The sequence below is a fragment of the Balaenoptera acutorostrata genome, chromosome 9, assembly GCF_949987535.1.
Source record: "Balaenoptera acutorostrata chromosome 9, mBalAcu1.1, whole genome shotgun sequence".
Lineage (NCBI taxonomy): Eukaryota > Metazoa > Chordata > Mammalia > Artiodactyla > Balaenopteridae > Balaenoptera > Balaenoptera acutorostrata.
Genome location: NC_080072.1, coordinates 43,281,020 through 43,300,465, shown reverse-complemented (window position 1 = coordinate 43,300,465; position 19,446 = coordinate 43,281,020). Strand labels below are relative to the sequence as shown.

At 42.9% G+C, this 19,446-nt stretch overlaps 1 protein-coding gene across 2 annotated transcripts in view; it reads left to right on the top strand.

The window, feature by feature from the left end:
- Positions 1 to 19,446, top strand: part of SPON1 (spondin 1) — a 282,849-nt gene that overhangs the window by 153,346 nt on the left and 110,057 nt on the right. For both annotated transcript variants that reach the window (XR_450390.3, XM_007174892.3), the window contains exon 6: positions 12,920 to 13,068. Coding sequence is in view for 1 of the 2 variants with exons in the window: in XM_007174892.3 (XP_007174954.1) it covers positions 12,920 to 13,068 (149 nt within the window). In the remaining variant the exon portion in view is untranslated. The remainder of the gene's footprint in view (positions 1 to 12,919; positions 13,069 to 19,446) is intronic.

Sequence of the window (19,446 nt, the reverse complement as noted above, 5' to 3'; positions counted from 1 at the left end):
ACTGGGAGTAACCATCTAGACCCAGCTATGTGTGAGCCACTTAAACACTGCTGGAGTCAGAGAGAGGCATGCTAACCCAAAGAGCTGTGGCCTTACCTGAGAGCCAAAGAGTTGTCAGTAGTGTTTGTTTCTCTGCCTTTACCCTGAGGCTGAAGCCCAAGTGTTTTACCAAGGACCCCAGTGGTAGTCCCACTGAGTATTCCTTTAAGCAAGTCACGAGCATTTACTTTGTTCCCTTTTCCCCAGGCCTCCTGATACCTGGGGCTTCTCTTTCTCTCATCCCTTATTTCCTGGAGGATGGTGGGGCCCGGGGCTAAACTCTGTGCCCCAACTAATTGGGGTCTGCTTAGCACCTCATTCTGCCAGCTCTAGACCACTGAGTCCCGTTTAGATGACTCCCTACCATTTTCTTCAGACTCAAGTTCTTGCATCTGACATTCCTGTCATCTCTGCCCACCAGTTCTAAGTCAAACTGCACCCAATCACCGAATCAGATTCCTTTTGGTCCCATGCCTTCCAGAAGCTTGTCTGGCTTTGCCCTGCCCCATTCAGATTTAATTTGACTGGCTGGTATTTACTGAGCCCATTTCGTGTGTTAACTAGTCATTACTTCATGGACATCAGCCTCAGAAAAACACCACGAGGCTGGTCATGTCAATATCCCTACCTTACAGATGAGGAAACTGAGTTGAGAGTGACTAACATATTCAATCTAGGAAGTTTCAGATTGGAGACTAGAATACATGTTGGTCTGCTCCAAAAACCAGAGTTTTAACTACTTCACTAAACTGACTCCCACAGACTGTCCGATCCTCCCTGATCTTACTGGCTTATACCTCTGGTTCTATGTTCCCATTTCCTCTCCACTGCCCTAAGTCAGGCCCAACTCATCCAGGGGATGTTGATGGATCTCCTGTTTGGTCTCCTCGCCCTTGAGCCCTCTCCCCTCCTACATCTGGTGTGTCCTGCCAGAGATGTGGTACAGTGGGGTGGAGGAAAGCTGGGCTCTAGCACCAGACAGACCTGACTGAATCCCAGCATCTTCACTTATTTGCTTTGGTGATCTCAGGTTAGTTTCCTCATGTGAAAGGTGGAAATTATGATAGCATCTATATCAAAAGAATTTTCTGATTAATTTTAAAGGCATATGCTACATATAAGTATTTCTTAATGTCTGAATATTTCATAAAAGTTCTTTTAAATAAACATTTGCTATGAAGGGAGTTCTTTGTTAAATTTCTGATCCGGACATTCTTTTATAAGTTAATTGTTTGAATCTCAGAAGGCATTTTTTCCCATTGATATAGTGTTACAGTAAAACAGAAGATTATAAGGCAAGCTCACAATTATGTTTCTCTATTATGTATTTGAACTACTAAACAATTCTATTGGGTTTGAAAAAAAGGAATTTTCTTTTTTGAGTATTTAATGTAATAATATAGATCAAGTCCTTGACACAGTGCCTGGCACGTAGTAACAACTCCATGCATGTTAACTATTGTCATGTCATTCTCCCCAGAAAGAAACTTCCATCATGTTTCTCTCTCTTCCGATGCCATTTACCACGATGGACACTCAGAACCCTCTGCAACCTGGCCCTGACTTTCTTTTTCATCTTATCTCTTTGTCTTCTAACTCTCCAGTCCACCAAACAATCTCCATTTCCTGACCTCTCAATGGGATGTGGGAAAAGAGCGTGTGTTCTGGGGTCAGGCAGATCTGGGTTTGAACCCCAGCTTTGCCCCCTTGCTAGCTCTGTGAGCTTGGGTAGGTTCCTTAACATCTCTGGGTCTTGATTTCCTCATCTATAAGATGACAATGAGGTTGTAGTGAGAGTTACACCTAGGAAAGCATTATGCCTAACACCTAATAGGTGTTTAATCCTCTTACCTATTTTTAATAGAATTCCCGCTCCTACTGTCCTGCCAGTTTTCCCATGGGAGTCTCCTTCCCAGGGGAACATGTCCTTCCTCCTCTGCCTTCTTGTGGATTCCTCTTATGGATTCCCATAGTGCTTTCTGTCTATAAAACTACAGAGACTTTTTTTTGCACAGTTCTTTAAAGTTTTCGTAGTTCTCTCCCAAACCAGCCCAATTAATTTGCACAACTCTGGGAGATAGTCCAGACTAGTAATTATTATCTCTATTTTTAAAAAGTGAACTGGGGCTCTCAGAGATGGAATGACTGATTCATGGTCACGAATGGAGGCCTGGAGCCAGGTCTTCTGGCTGTCCGTCACCAAGCCCCCTCCCCCCATACCATTCTGCACATGAGTGACTGCCACTCACCTGAATTCATTGTTATTTCTAACATTGCAGATTGTTGTTCCATGAGTGCCTACCTTGTCCCCCAGGGAGGATGTGGTCTGCTCCCACACCCTAGCCTAGTGCCTTGCAGGTATCTATTATGTGGTTGATGTCATTCAATGTATTGAAATTTGAATAAATGTGGTATGTTTGACTTTGAATCCTTGAATTTGGAATTAGCTGCTCCATCCCCTTTGCTCTGTGTTCTTGTTTCTAGAACTCTGAACATGCTTGATTATAGGTAATCTGCTTATCCATCTGTTTCTCCACCCCCAGACCATGAGTCCCTCCAGGACAAGCACCATATCCAATTCCTGTCGGTGCCCAGGGCCTGCCACTGTGCTTGGCACATAGTAAATGGAAGTTGAATGAATAAACCAGAAAGAGCCATCTGGGTCCATCCCCTAATCCCCCTGTGATTGTGCTTGCTCCTATTCTCTTATCTTAGTTCATATTATGTATCTCTTATCTCCTATATTGAATTAAAGGCAGGTTCATGTTTTACTCATTTTTGTAGCCTCCCAAACAACCGGGGAAGGAGGAAACTATAATTATTGAGGATCTATTGTGTGTTAGTGATTGCACATATATTATGTCATTATTTTAAAAATTGAATTTAATTCTTATAACAGGTCAATAAGGTAGGCATTATCACCCCTGAATTACAAAAGAGGGAGCTGGGACTCAGGGAAATAAAATAATTGGAATTTGACCAAGTATACACAGCTAGTAAGTGGAAATGCCGGAATTTGAATCCCCGTTTGCTGGCTCTGAGACCATGCCTTTCCTTTTTGTTGTTGTTTGGTGTTTATTTTTAACAGCATGCAGAATAGCTGAGTGCTTTAGCCCAGTAGGAGTTAGGAACTCTGCTGAACTGAGATTTGAATTTAATCACATTGAATGAAATCTGTGCAAGCCTGCTCCCAAACACTTCGAGCACATATACTGCCACCTTTTCATTTGATTGAATGAATGCTTCAGGAAACATGTACTAAGCATTCACAATGCATCAAGCTCAGTGCTAGGCACTGGGGATACAGTCTGAAGACAGGCTTCCTCAGGGAGCTTACAGTCTAGTGGGAAAACAGATGTGTAGCAGGGATCGTAAATGTGATCTATGCTGATAGGACAAACTAGTAGTTACCAGTGGGGAAAGGGGAAGGGGAGGGGCAAGATAGGGGTATGGGATTAAGATATACAGACTATTAAGTATAAAATAGATAAGCAACCAGGATATATTGTACAGCACAGAGAAATATAGCCATTAGTTTGTAATAACTTTAACTTTATAAAAATATTGAATCACTATGTTGTATACCTGAAATTAATATAATATTGTAAATCAGCTATACTTCAATTTTTTTTTAAATGTGATCAGAAGACAAGGGCCTAAGTCATTCTATGGTGGTCTTGGGAGGCTTCTGGGTAAATTATAAAGGAGGAATGAGTCAGCCATGACAAGAGGAGGAAAGCACAGAGGGAGCAGCATGTGCTGAGCCACTGAAGTATGAAATTGCAGGTAGGATGAGTCTGGAACGAGGGGACATTTTGGTGGAACAGAGCCGGGGGAATAAGGGATGCTGAAACTGGTCTCCCTGTGTTCACACCATGAACCAAAGGTCATGACTGGTTCTTACCTTTGCCCCTACACAAGCAGTGCTCTTGGCCTAGATGATAGCCAGGACATTCTCCCTACTCAGGATGCGAGTTAGAGAAATAGCTGGCAGCATCTCCATCTGTCTTCTCTACGGACATGACATGGAGCTTGCATTTCCCTGATATGTGGGAAATAATGATCCAGCAGTTAGGCGGACCCACATGGTGATGTCATCTGCCTGGATCATGTCATCCCTCAGCAGGCTGGGCAGGTGGCTTTGTGCCCATGTTCTTTTTTTTTTTTTTTTTCAAACATCTTTATTGAAGTATAATTGCCTTACAATAGTGTGTTAGCATCTGCTTTATAACAAAGTGAATCTGTTATACATATACAATATGTTCCCATTTCTCTTCCCTCTTGCATCTCCCTCCCTCCCACCCTCCCCATCCCACCCCTCTAGGTGGTCACAAAGCACCGAGCTGATCTCCCTGTGCTATGCGGCTGCTTCCCACTAGCTATCTATTTTACATTTGGTAGTGTATATATGTCCATGACACTCTCTTACCCTGTCACATCTCACCCCACCCCCTCCCCATATCCTCAAGTCCATTCTCTAGTAGGTCTGTGTCTTTATTCCCGTCTTGCCACTAGGTTCTTCATGGCCTTTTTTTTTTTTTCCCCTTAGATTCCATATATATGTGTTAGCATACTGTATTTGTTTTTCTCTTTCTGACTTACTTCACTCTGTATGACAGACTCTAACTCCATCCACCTCATTACAAATACCTCCATTTCATTTCTTTTTATGGCTGAGTAATATTCCATTGTATATATGTACCACATCTTCTTTATCCATTCATCTGTTGATGGACATTTAGGTTGCTTCCATGTCCTGGCTATTGTAAATAGAGCTGCAATGAACATTTTGGTACATGACTCTTTTTGACCTATGGTTTTCTCAGGGTATATGCCCAGTAGTGGGATTGCTGGGTCGTATGGTAGTTCTATTTGTAGTTTTTAAGGAACCTCCATACTGTTCTCCATAGTGGCTGTATCAATTTACATTCCCACTAACAGTGCAAGAGTGTTCCCTTTCCTCCACACCCTCTCCAGCATTTATTGTTTCTAGATTTTTTGATGATGGCCATTCTGACCGGTGTGAGATGATATCTCATTGTAGTTTTGATTTGCATTTCTCTAATGATTAATGATGTTGAGCATTCTTTCATGTGTCTGTAGGCCATCTGTATATCTTCTTTGGAGAAATGTCTATTTAGATCTTCTGCCCATTTTTGGATTGGGTTGTTCGTTTTTTTGTTATTGAGCTGCATGAGCTGCTTGTAAATCTTGGAGATTAATCCTTTGTCAGTTGCTTCATTTGCAAATATTTTCTCCCATTCTGAGGGTTGTCTTTTGGTCCTGTTTATGGTTTCCTTTGCTGTGCAAAAGGTTTTCAGTTTCATTAGGTCCCATTTGTTTATTTGTGTACTTATTTCCATTTCTCTGGGAGCTGGGTCAAAAAGAATCTTGCTGTGATGTATGTCATAGAGTGTTCTGCCTATGTTTTCCTCTAAGAGTTTGATAGTGTCTGCCCTTACACTTAGGTCTTTAATCCATTTTGAGTTTATTTTTGTGCATGGTGTCAGGGAGTGTTCTAATTTCATACTTTTACATGTTCCTGTCCAATTTTCCCAGCACCACTTATTGAAGAGGCTGTCTTTTCTCCACTGTATATGCTTGCCTCCTTTATCAAAGATAAGTTGACCATATGTGTGTGGGTTTATCTCTGGGCTTTCTATCCTGTTCCATTGATCTATATTTCTGTTTTTGTGCCAATACCAAACTGTCTTGATTACTGAAGCTTTGTAATATAGTCTGAAGTCAGGGAGCCTGATTCCCCCAGCTCCATTTTTCGTTCTCAAGATTGCTTTGGCTATTCGGGGTCTTTTGTGTTTCCATACAAATTGTGAAATGTTTTGTTCTAGTTCTGTGAAAAATGCCAGTGGTAGTTTGATAGGGATTGCATTGAATCTGTAGATTGCTTTGGGTAGTAGAGACATTTTCACAATGTTGATTCTTCCAATCCAGGAACATGGTATATCTCTCCATCTATTTGTATCATCTTTAATTTCTTTCATCAGTGTCTTATAATTTTCTGCATACAGGTCTTTTGTCTCCTTAGGTAGGTTTATTCCTAGATATTTTATTCTTTTTGTTGCAATGGTAAATGGGAGTGTTTTCTTAATTTCACTTTCAGATTTTTCGTCATTAGTGTATAGAAATGCAAGAGATTTCTGTGCATTAATTTTGTATCCTGCTACTTTACCAAATTCATTGATTAGCTCTAGGAGTTTTCTGGTAGCATCTTTAGGATTCTCTATGTATAGTATCATGTCATCGGCAAATAGTGACAGCTTTACTTCTTCTTTTCCGATTTGGATTCCTTTTATTTCTTTGTCTTCTCTGATTGCTGTGGCTAGGACTTCCAGAACTATGTTGAATAATAGTGGTGAGAGTGGGCAACCTTGTCTTGTTCCTGATCTTAGTGGAAATGGTTTCAGTTTTTCACCATTGAGGACAATGTTGGCTGTGGGTTTGTCATATATGGCCTTTATTATGTTGAGGAAAGTTCCCTCTATGCCTACTTTCTGCAGGGCTTTTATCATAAATGGGTGTTGAATTTTGTCAAAAGCTTTCTCTGCATCTATTGAGATGATCATATGGTTTTTCTCCTTCAATTTGTTAATATGGTGTATCACATTGATTGATTTGCGTATATTGAAGAATCCTTGCATTCCTGGGATAAACCCCACTTGATCATGGTGTATGATCCTTTTAATGTGCTGTTGGATTCTGTTTGCTAGTATTTTGTTGAGGATTTTTGCATCTATGTTCATCAGTGATATTGGCCTGTAGTTTTCTTTCTTTGTGACATCTTTGTCTGGTTTTGGTATCAGGGTGATGGTGGCCTCGTAGAATGAGTTTGGGAGTGTTCCTCCCTCTGCAATATTTTGGAAGAGTTTGAGAAGGATAGGTGTTAGCTCTTCTCTAAATGTTTGATAGAATTCGCCTGTGAAGCCATCTGGTCCTGGGCTTTTGTTTGTTGGAAGGTTTTTAATCACAGTTTCAATTTCAGTGCTTGTGATTGGTCTGTTCATATTTTCTATTTCTTCCTGGTTCAGTCTCGGCAGTTTGTGCATTTCTAAGAATCTGTCCATTTCTTCCAGGTTGTCCATTTTATTGGCATAGAGTTGCTTGTAGTAATCTCTCATGATCTTTTGTATTTCTGCAGTGTCAGTGGTTACTTCTCCTTTTTCATTTCTAATTCTATTGATCTGAGTCTTCTCCCTTTTTCTCTTGATGAGTCTGGCTAATGGTTTATCAATTTTGTTTATCTTCTCAAAGAACCAGCTTTTAGTTTCATTGATTTTTGCTATTGTTTCCTTCATTTCTTTTTCATTTATTTCTGACCTGATCTTTATAATTTCTTTCCTTCTGCTGGCTTTGGGGTTTTTTTGTTCTTCTTTCTCTAATTGCTTTAGGTGCAAGGTTAGGTTGTTTATTCGAGATGTTTCCTGTTTCTTGAGGTAGGCTTGTATTGCTATAAACTTCCCTCTTAGCACTGCTTTTGCTGCGTCCCATAGGTTTTGGGTCGTCGTGTCTCCATTGTCATTTGTTTCTAGGTATTTTTTGATTTCCCCTTTGATTTCTTCAGTAATCACTTCGTTATTAAGTAATGTATTGTGTAGCCTCCATGTGTTTGTATTTTTTACAGATCTTTTCCTGTAATTGATATCTAGTCTCATAGCGTTGTGGTCGGAAAAGATACTTGATACGATTTCAATTTTCTTAAATCTACCAAGGCTTGATTTGTGACCCAAGATATGATCTATCCTGGAGAATGTTCCATGAGCACTTGAGAAAAATGTGTATTCTGTTGTTTTTGGGTGGAATGTCCTATAAATATCAATTAAGTCCATATTGTTTAATGTATCATTTAAAGCTTGTGTTTCCTTATTTATTTTCATTTTGGATGATCTGTCCATTGGTGAAAGTGGGGTGTTAAAGTCCCCTACTATGATTGTGTTGCTGTCAATTTCCCCTTTCATGGCTGTTAGTATTTGCCTTATGTATTGAGGTGCTCCTATGTTGGGTGCATAAATATTTACAATTGTTATACCTTCCTCTTGGATCGATCCCTTGATCATTATATAGTGTCCTTCTTTGTCTCTTGTAATAGTCTTTATTTTAAAGTCTATTTTGTCTGTTATGAGAATTGCTACTCCAGCTTTCTTTTGATTTCCATTTGCATGGAATATCTTTTTCCATCCCCTCACTTTCAGTCTGTATGTGTTCCTAGGTCTGAAGTGGGTCTCTTGTAGACAGCATATGTATGGGTCTTGTTTTTGTATCCATTCAGCCAGCCTGTGTCTTTTGGTGGGAGCATTTAATCCATTTACATTCAAGGTAATTATCGATATGTATGTTCCTATTCCCATTTTCTTAAATGTATTGGGTTTGTTATTGTAGGTGTTTTCCTTCTCTGTGTTTCTTGCCTAGAGAATTTCCTTTAGCATTTGTTGTAAAGCTGGTTTGGTGGTGCTGAACTCTCTCAGCTTTTGCTTGTCTGTAAAGGTTTTAATTTCTCCATCGAATCTGAATGAGATCCTTGCTGGGTAGAGTAATCTTGGTTGTAGGTTTTTCTCCTTCATGACTTTAAGTATATCCTGCCACTCCCTTCTGGCTTGCAGAGTTTCTGCTGAGAGATCAGATGTTAACCTTATGGGGATTCCCTTGTGTGTTATTTGTTTTTTTTCCCTTGCTGCCTTTAATATGTTTTCCTTATATTTAATTTTTGACAGTTTGATTAATATGTGTCTTGGCGTGTTCCTCCTTGGGTTTATCCTGTATGGGACTCTCTGTGCTTCCAGGACTTGATTAACTATTTCCTTTCCCATATTAGGGAAGTTTTCAACTATAATCTCTTCAAAAATTTTCTCAGTCCCTTTCTTTTTCTCTTCTTCTTCTGGTACCCCTATAATTCGAATGTTGGCACGTTTAATGTTGTCCCAGAGGTCCCTGAGACTGTCCTCAGTTCTTTTCATTCTTTTTTCTTTATCCTGCTCTGTAGTAGTTATTTCCACCATTTTATCTTCCAGGTCACTTATCCTTTCTTCTGCCTCAGTTATTCTACTATTGATCCCATCTAGAGTATTTTTAATTTCATTTATTGTGTTTTTCATCATTGCTTGGTTCCTCTTTAGTTCTTCTACATCCTTGTTAAATGTTTCTTGCATTTTGTCTATTCTATTTCCAAGATTTTGGATCATCCTTACTATCATTATTCTGAATTCTTTTTCAGGTAGACTACCTATTTCCTCTTCATTTGTTAAGTCCAGTGTGTTTTGAGCCTGCTCCTTCATCTGCTGTGTGTTTTTCTGTCGTCTCATTTTGCCTATCTTACTGTGTTTGGGGTCTTCTTTTCACAGGCTGCAGGTTCGTAGTTCCCGTTGTTTTTGGTATCTGTCCCCAGCGGTTCAGTTGGTTCAGTGGGTTGTGTAGGCTTCCTGGTGGAGGGAACTAGTGCCTGAGTTCTGGTGGCTGAGGCTAGATCTTGTCTTTCTGGTGGGCACGTCCACGTCTGGTGGTGTATTTTGTGGTGTCTGTGGCCTTATTATGATTTTAGGCAGCCTCTCTGCCAATGGATGGGGTTGTGTTCCTGTCTAGCTAGTTGTTTGGCATAGGATGTCCAGCACTGTAGCTTGCTGGTCGTTGAGTGAAGCTGGGTCTTGATGTTGAGATGGAGATCTCTGGGAGATTTTTGCCGTTTGGTATTACGTGGAGCTGGGAGGTCTCTTGTGGACCAGTGTTCTGAAGTTGGCTCTCCCACCTCAGAGGCACGGCCCTGATGCCTGGCTGGAGCACCAAGAGCCTTTCGTCCACACGGCTCAGAGTAAAACGGAGAAAAAATAGAAAGAAAGAAAGAAAGAGGCTATAATATAGTGAAGTAAAATAAAGCTATTGTAAAGCAAAGCTATACAGACAAAATCTCACCCAGAAGCATATACATATACACTCACAAAAAAAAGGAAAAGGGGAAAAATTAATATCTCCTGCTCCCAGAGTCCACCTCCTGAATTCGGGATGATTCGTTGTCTATTCAGGTATTCAACAGATGCAGGCACATCAAGTTGTTTGTGGAGCTTTAATCCGCTGCTTCTGAGGCTGCTGGGAGAGATTTCCCCTTCTCTTCCCTGTTCGCACAGCTCCTGGGGATCAGCTTTGGATTTGGACCCGCCTCTGCGTGTAGGTCGCCTGAGGGCGTCTGTTCCCCGCCCAGACAGGACGGGGTTAAAGGAGCAGCTGCTTCGGGGGCTCTGGCTCACCCAGGCCGCGGGGAGGGAGCGGTACGGAGGAGGCGAGGCGAGCCTGCGGCGGCCGAGGCCGGCGTGACGTTGCACCAGCTCGAGGCGCGCAGTGCGTTCTCCCGGGGATGTTGTCCCCGGATCCCGGGACCCTGGCAGTGGCGGGCTGCACAGGCTCCCGGGAGGGGAGGTGTGGAGAGTGACCTGTGCTCACACACAGGCTTTTTGGAGGCGGCAGCAGCAGCCCCAGCGTCTCACGCCCGTCTCTGGGGTCCGCGCTGATCGCCGTGGCTTGCGCCCTTCTCTGGAGTTCGTTTAGGCGGCGCTCTGAATCCCCTCTCCTTGCCCGCCGCGAATCAAAGAGGCAAGAAAAAGTCTCTTGCCTCTTCGGCAGCTGCAGACTTTTTCCCGGACTTCTTCCGGGCTAGCTGTGGTGCGCTAACCCCTTCAGGCTGTGTTCACGCCGCCAGCCCCAGTCCTCTCCCTGCGATCCGACCGCAGCCCGAGCCTCAGCTCCCAGCCCCGCCCGCCCCGGCGGGGGAGCAGACAAGCCTCTCGGGCTGGTGAGTGCTGCTCGGCGCCGAGCCTCTGTGCGGGAACCTCTCCGCTTTGCCCTCCGCACCTCTGTGGCTGCGCTCTCCTCCGTGGCTCTGAAGCTTCCCCCCTCCGCCCCCCGCAGTCTCCGCCCGCGAAGGGGCTTCCTAGTGCGTGGAAACCTTTCCTCCTTCACGGCTTCCTCCCACTGGTGCAGGTGCCGTCCCTATTCTTTTGTCTCTGTTATTTCTTTTTTCTTTTGCCCTACCCAAGTACGGGGGGAGTTTCTTGCCTTTTTGGAGGTCGGACGTTTTCTGCCAGCGTTCAGTGGGTGTTCTGTAGGAGCAGTTCCACGTGTAGGTGTATTTCTACTGTATCTGTGGGAAGGAATGTGATCTCCGCGTCTTACTCTTCCGCCATCTTCTCTGTGCCCATGTTCTTGATGTGCCTCTGGGTCAGAGCACCCTGGGGTAGCAGGTGGCAGATGTAAACAAGATCAGGGCCTGTCCAGAATCACTTTCTTTATTTTTTTTAAAATTTATTTATTATTTATTTTTGGCTGTGTTGGGTCTTCGTTTCTGCGCGAGGGCTTTCTCTAGTTGCGGCGAGCGGGCGCCACTCTTCATCGCGATGCGCGGGCCTCTCACTATCGCGGCCTCTCTTGTTGCGGAGCACAGGCTCCAGACGCGCAGGCTCAGTAGTTGTGGCTCACGGGCCCAGTTGCTCCGTGGTATGTGGGATCTTCCCAGACCAGGACTCGAACCTGTGTCCCCTGCATTGGCAGGCGGATTCTCAACCACTGCGCCACCAGGGAAGCCCCAGAATCACTTTCTTAAGTGGTGGGGTAGCGTGGAGAGTTCTGCCCACTCTGGGCCACAGGGTGATAAACTGCAAATATCAGCTGGGTCCACCCAGTTCAAGTTTTCCTCTTTGCTATGCCTGAAAATGTTCCTTAACTTAAGACTTTATAAAACCAGCCAAAGAATTGCGGACAACTGAGCCAACACTATGATGAATTGTATGTAACTTAGTAATCAATATATATGCATCTATATTCATCACATGCAAAAACAAATCCAGGGCGGTGCTGGTGTTGACCCTCTCCTCTCCTTCCTCCCTCCTGAGATGGAAGAATCTTCAGGCTAAGTTCTGTTTTGGTCCTGTCCAGCTCTTATTCTGTTCTCCCTTTGTGTCATCCATTAATTCCCTGCTACATCCCACTGCAGTCATCATCCTGCATGATCCTCACCAAACCGCAGTAGACTGGTCATGTCCTTGTATCCAAACCACCTCTCCCATGCTTTCACGTGGCTAGCCTGCCTGCCCCTCACCCTGGAAGGTACGTAAAAGCCAGCTAAAATGCAATTATACTCCAATAAAGATGTTAAAAAAAAAAAAAAAGCCAGCTAAAAACAGCAGTGCTTTTTCCCAGGAACTGTCAAGCCTAATTCCCCACTCACTCCCTTTACCTTTTGCTCCGTGCTGACCTCCCCAGCTCCACACTCCAATTTTGCTCCCTCTAATGCATTCTTCATGCTGCTGCCTGGATGATTTATCTAAAATTCAAATGTGATTGTGTCGTTCCCCTGCCCAGAACCCTTCAGTGGTTTCAAACCCTTTCAAATGACATCCAAACTCATTTGAGCAGGTCCCTTCCTACCTCCCTGGCATCATTTCCTGCCTCTCTCGTTGACAGTTTGTGACACAGCAATGCTAAATTACTTATGACTCCCCAAACACACAATGTTATTTAATGTTTCTGAGTCTGCCAGAAATAGCCTTTCCTCTCTGTTCTATCTTACAAATCTGCTCAGCATTTAAAAATTCTCTCAACTTTCTTCTTCTCTAAGATCCTTCCAGACAGGAGTCATCATTCTGGGCCACCTCTGTGTCTGGTTTAGACATCTACCCATTGCCCTGTCATATATCCCCAAGCCATACTTGCTTACAGGGACTGTCTTATTCATCCCAGAATATAGCACAGGACCTAACACAGGGCAGGTGCTTAGCCAACGCTGCTTGAATCATTGTCCAATTACACCTCCTCCCCATCCTTTAAGGGACTTGTATTTTAGCCACATACACACTGATACCTGCATCCTGATTGGCTTTCCCAGGTCGGGCAAATCACTGGTCTGCGATCATCGGCGGATCCCACTCCAAGAATTACGTGCTATGGGAGTATGGAGGATATGCGAGCGAAGGCGTCAAACAAGTTGCAGAATTGGGTTCACCAGTGAAAATGGAGGAGGAAATTCGACAACAGGTAAGAAAAACAATCACAGAAGGACCAAAACCCAGAAATGCAGCCAAGCATCCTTTAGCTTTCTTTCCCAGGGGCTCGAAATTTACAGTACAATGTGCTGGAAAATTGGTACCATAGGAAGTGAAATCTGTTTGCTGAGTTTGAGGGGCTTTATGTTCAGTAGAGGACAGAGGCACAAATGTCCATCTTGTCGTCTCAGATTTTCCCTAACTGCATGTGTGGTTTCTTCAGCTTGTGCTAAAAACTGCTACTGTGGTTGCATTGTTGGGATATCACGTCTCTGTCCTCCCAAGGGTCAGTGCAGTGGATTACGGTTTTCTTACTCTGATCCATGAGAGGGTTGGGGGAGTGACATTCACTCTAAGCTAAAATCACCATTTCCAAAGAGAAACATTTATTTATCGACACATGCTTTTTGCGTCTATGTCTTGAGGTGTTTGATAAATTAGTCAGTGATTAATCATAATCATTATAGACTGAAGCATCTTTTATGTACCATGTACTGTGTCATGTGGGCCCAGGAGCCAGACTGTTATCTAGGACCCCATTCATACCGATGAGAGATAAGGGAGCAATCGTCCGTCATTCTTTTCTGTCTGTTGGGAAGTACCATCATCCCTCATCAAAAGCACTAGAAGGAGGCTGATGAGGGATCTTGAAAGAAGAGCTATGGTTTTTCGAAGGTCATTCACAGGCTGCACCGTGGAGAGGAGATGGTCCAGCTTTGGCCATCACTACCCACAAAAGCCCTTTGGGCCTGAGAGAGCTGGGTAGGCACCCACATCTCACTGCTCACAAGTGTGCAGGAGGAAGTAAGGAAAGAGCAAACCGTGCTTGGAGTGTGGTCATCTCCAGCACAGGTACTGAGAGGCTGTTGCCTGCTCAGGCTCCTGCCCATATCTCCTGAGACAGTGCAGGGGCCCTGAAGACACTGGGCCCTGTGTCTCACAGTGTGTATTGCAGCAGGGCAAGCAGAGCTGAGGCCCCTAACCCTTCCTCCTGACGTCTACCATCTGGACTCCAAGCTCCCACAAACCCTAAACTGAATGCAGCAAAGGTCACCTGATTCCTACTATAATCCCCTGAGGAATTCTTTTGGACCAGAGTCCAAAAATGCCCAGAGATTAGCTTATGTTTCTCATTAATTTGATTTAAAACCTTTCTCCATTCTCAGAAAAAATGTTTAACCCAGTGTTTTGAGACAGCATGTCATTCATCACAAGTTTATCTTACCAACAACTTCGTGTTTCTCTGACTCTGGCTGCCATGCCTCATAACTGGCATCACTCATTCGGGCTACAGCACAACCACGTTCATCTGCAAAGTCATGAAGGGCTTCATATTGGTCCTGGTCTCTCCAGCCTGTCATGGAGGCCATATCCCTTGTTTGGGTTCCTGGTTCTCAAGCATGGAATTGTGAAACACTGGTTGTATCTGTTCTGTTGTGCCGTATGTTGAAAACCATCTATTACAAATAATAGTTGAAATACAAAAGTTTGCAAATTAATTAGATCAAGGTCAAGGGCATCTTCATAATAATGCCTGTGTCACTCATTGGCTATCTTGAGAGGTTTCTGGAGAGAAGGGAAGCCTGTATGAATTGTAAGAAACTGAGACCACGTTGTACTGGCAAGCATTATGTGTCATGTGTCATAGCAGTAAAAAGGCTGAAAACTGATGGATGGAGCCCCCCGCCTTATGCCCCCCTTAGGAAGATGTTCTTTGCTCGGTGTGTTCCTGATCAGCACACCAGGGATTAGCTTCTGTACACACTGACGATGTCTGGCTCTCCCAGCTGGCTAGTGTTCTTGACATTAAGTCATAACAATGTTTAATTATGGGTATTGCACATGGGAGTTAAAAATCCCACTGAGCATGTCCTAGGGTTTGTCACCACCTGTCAGGCCCTCTAGATGCTGAACATGTACTTTTAGCTCTCACCTCTAGTTGGAGAAGACAATATTAAATTTCCCGTTTTTTCTGATAAGGAAACTGAGGCACAGTCAATAGTTAGAGAATTCCAGAACTTGAACCCAAGCCTGTCTGACTCCAAAACCTGTATGTAGTACCAGATACATAATTTGCAGAGCCTGGTGAAAATGTGGGGTCCCTTGTTCAAAACTTAAGAATTTCAAGATGGTGACACTGAATTTCACAGCATGGGGCCCTGAGAGTCTGAACGGGTCACACACTCATGAGGCCAGCCCTGCTCATCCTCCTTCCCTGCCCCACAGAGAAACTTCCCTCTCCAGCCTGTGAAATAAGCCTGTTTCCAGAGCTCTGCTAAGCCACGCATCCAGCTCCCCAGGTCCTCAGAAAGTCAGGAGGATAGAGTGGTTTCAGGGTCCCTTCTCTTCCAAATAATTCATGGTTCTAAATATTGTTCCCTGCAAGCACACAATTTATTATATTTTTCTGGAAGTCAGGTAAGAAACAGCATAAAAAAGGAACAAGAATATGAATCCTCCTAGAATATAAAAGTGTCCTCTGAATAACCAGGAACCTGTTTGAACACATCTACAAACTAACACAGTGTTCTCAGCCTTTAATACATTATATCCTACCAGCTGTTCTATCAAAGAACCCGAGTCCAACCAGGATGAAAATAAAAGCCCTATTTTCCCAAGAAGGACATTTATATGCTTCCCAGCCTTCTCTTATTATAGACTTATCGCTTGCTCCAAGTTTCAAGGGCATGAAAAATCACAGCAGATATTGTTGGAGGTAAATCTTATGCTAATGGCTTTCAAACACAAATGAACAAAAATAATAATCGCATTAGTAGTAGAAAACTGTAATAATATTATTGAGTATACATTTTAATGTTACTATAACTTCAAAACACCAAGAAAATTAATGAAAAATTACAGCAGCATTATTGGCAATAATGACACTGGTGGCCAGAGAGGGTGAGCGAAGGACACAAGGCACACTTCTTAGCAGGGGACAGAGGCAAATAGGTCCTGGTGGGGACTATGGATTAGAAATACTGAACTAAGGCTGGCCTGGCAGGTCACAAATGAGTAACCCAAGGCAGGTAGAGGCAGTAGGGAATGGCAGATCACACTTGTAGGTAGACCCAGGACCCGGAAGTGAGCTGGTATATACTCATCTTATGAAAATGTTTCACTAAGACCATTTCTACTTCGTTAAGTAGACATCTATGGCATGGATACTAGGTGTCTGGTTCTCTGCTGGATGTGGCCCAAAGATGGTGCCCCCTTCACCATGTTATTCATGCTAGAAAGCTAGGCATCATCCTTGATTGTGCCCCCTGTCCCAACTTCCGCCTTCTCTTCTAAATTCCTCCAGGTCACTTCCTCATTACCGCACCTCTATTTAAACCATCCTCATCTCTTGCCTTAATTATTGCACTAGCCATCTGATCTCCCTGCCTCCAATCCTCTTCCTGTTTTCCACACTGCCCCATGCCCATTTTATAAAATACCAATTGGATTATGCCACTCTCCCAATTAAGATGTTTAATGGCTCCCGATTCACAGCAAGATAAAGTCGAAACTCCTTATCCTAGCTTGAAAACCCTCTATGATCTGGCCTTGTTTACCTCCCCCATCTTATTTCTTGCTGCAGCTCTAAGCTATACCCATGCAGAACCTCTTTCATACTCTGCAGAGCCATGTTCCTCTTGCATCTGGGCCTTCTGTCAGCCTGGAACATCTTCCAGTTCCCCATCAACTGGTGAACTCCATCTATCCTTCAGGACTCAGCTTAAATGTTGCTTCTTCCTGGAAGCCTTCCTGAATTCTGTACAAAATCCATGCCCTTGCAAGGTGCTCCCACAACACCCTGTACCTCCCCCATCATTACCATCATCACGTAGTGATGCAAATCCTTGTTTGATGTCTCTCCCTCACTAAACTGCAAAGTTCAAATCCATGCTTTCCATCTCTGTATCCTCTGAGCTGGGTATAGTTTTAATTGCTTCATAATTGTTACTTGCATGAGTAATTTACTTGATAACTTTACTAAACATCTACTAAATAAATGCCAGGTGTTAGAGATCCAACAGTGAACAGATCATTCCCTGCCTTCATGGAGTCTGCATTCTAATGGGGGTGGACAAGAAGAAAAAAGGGTTAAATAATTATAAATTACGGTAAGAGAAAGAAACCAACAAGAGGCGGCTAGAAAACAGCAGTAGGGTGGGACCTTGTGAGTAAGATAGTCAGGGAAGGTCTTCCTGAGACCATTAAGCTGAGACCCAAAAGAAAAGCACAAGGAAAAGATCATTCTAGATGGTGACAACAGCATGTGCAGAGACCCAGAAGTAGATAAGAGCTTATCATGCTTGAAGAACTTACAGAAGACTGGTGTGGCAAGAGGGGAATCACTGAGGGGGAGTGTGGCTCTGTGAATGAAGGACACACTGTCTCCACGCTGGAGAAATTCACAGATTGGGTGGGAGAGGTGGATACATAAGTAACTATTTCCGTATAATGTACTTAGTTTCTTTAAGGGAATCTCTGCAGCAGCTGAGGAAATGCAAACATTAGACTGTGGCAGCCCTTGAAAGTGCCATTCTCTGGGTCCCCCCCCCCCCCCCGGCCTTTAACATCCCCCCTATTCCCTGAGGACACATGTTAGACACATATTAGTTTCCCTGTCCCTTCCTCTGGGCAGGCTGGGTGTGGCACCCCTTCCTGGGGTGACCACAGCTCCCTGTGCGGTCCCTCTCCTAGACTGAATGGTCCCTGCTTCCTTCTTTCTTTCTTTCTTTCTTCCTTCCTTCCTTCCCTCCCTCCCTCCTTCCTCTTTCTTTCTTTATCTTTCTCCCTTTCTTTTCTTTCTTTCTTTCTTTTTTTCTTTCTTTCTTTCTTTCTTTTTTTCTTTCTTTCTTTCTTTCTTTCTTTCTTTTCTTTCTTTCTTCCTTTTTCTTTTTCTTTTTCTTTTTTTTTTTAATTATCGGAGTATAGTTGCTTTACAATGTGTGTTAGTTTCTACCGTTACAGGCATCCCCTCTTTTTTGGATTACTTCCCATTTAGGTCACTGCAGAGCATTGAGTAGAGTTCCCTGTGCTTTACAGTAGGTTCTCATTAGTTATCTATTTTATACATAGTATCAATAGCATATATATGTCAATCCCAATCTCCCAATTCATTCCACCCCCGCCCCTTTTCCCCCTTGGTATCCATACATTTGTTTTGTTCTCTACGTCTGTGTCTCTATTTCTGCTTTGCAAATAAGATCATCTATACCATTTTTTTTTTAGATTCCACAAATATGCGTTAATATCTGATATTTGTTTTTCTCTTTCTGACTTACCTTACTCTGTATGACAGTCTCTAGGTCCATCCACGTCTCTACAAATGACCCAATTTCGTTCCTTTTATGGCTGAGTAATATTCCATTATATATGGAATATTACCACATCTTCTTCATCCATTCATCTGTCAATGGACATTTAGGTTGATTCCATGTCCTGGCTCTTGTAAATAGTACTGCAATGAACATTGGGGTGCATGTGTCTTTTTGAATTATGGTTTTCTCTGGGTATGTGCCCAGTAGTAGGATTGCTAGGTCATATGGTAGTTCTATTTTTAGTTTTTTAAGGAACCTCCATACTGTTCTCTGTAGTGGTTGTATCAGTTTACATTCCCACCAACAGTGAAAGAAGGTTCCCTTTTCTCCACACCCTCTCCAGCATTTATTGTTTGTAGATTTTTTAATGATGGCCATTCTGACTGGTGTGAGGTGATACCTCATTGTAGTTTTGATTTGCATTTCTCTAATGATAAGTGATGTTGAGCATCTTTTCATGTGCCTCTTGACCATCTGTATGGCTTCTTTGGAGAAATGTATATTTAGGTCTTCCTCCCACTTTTTGATTCGGTTGTTTGTTTTTTTGATATTGAGCTGCATGAGCTGCTTGTAAATTTTGGAGATTAATCCTTTGTCCATTGTTCCGTTTGCAAATATTTTCTCCCATTCTGAGGGTTGTCTTTTCGTCTTGTTTATAGTTTCCTTTGCTATGCAAAAGTTTTTAAGTTTAATTGGGTCCCATTTGTTTATTTTTGTTTTTAGTTTCATTACTCTAGGAGGTGGGTCAAAAAAGATCTTGCTGCGTTTCATGTCAAAGAGTGTTCTATGTTTTCCTCTAAGAGTTTTATAGTGTCTGACCTTACATTTAGGTCTTTAATCCATTTTGAGTTTATTTTTGTGTATGGTGTTAGGGAGTGTTCTAATTTCATTCTTTTACATGTAGCTGTCCAGTTTTCCCAGCACCACTTATTGAAGAGGCTGTCTTTTCTCCATTGTATATACTTGGCTCCTTTGTCATAGATTAGGTGACCATAGGTGTGTGGGTTTATCTGTCCCGTTCCATTGATCTATATTTCTGTTTTTGTGCCAGTACCATA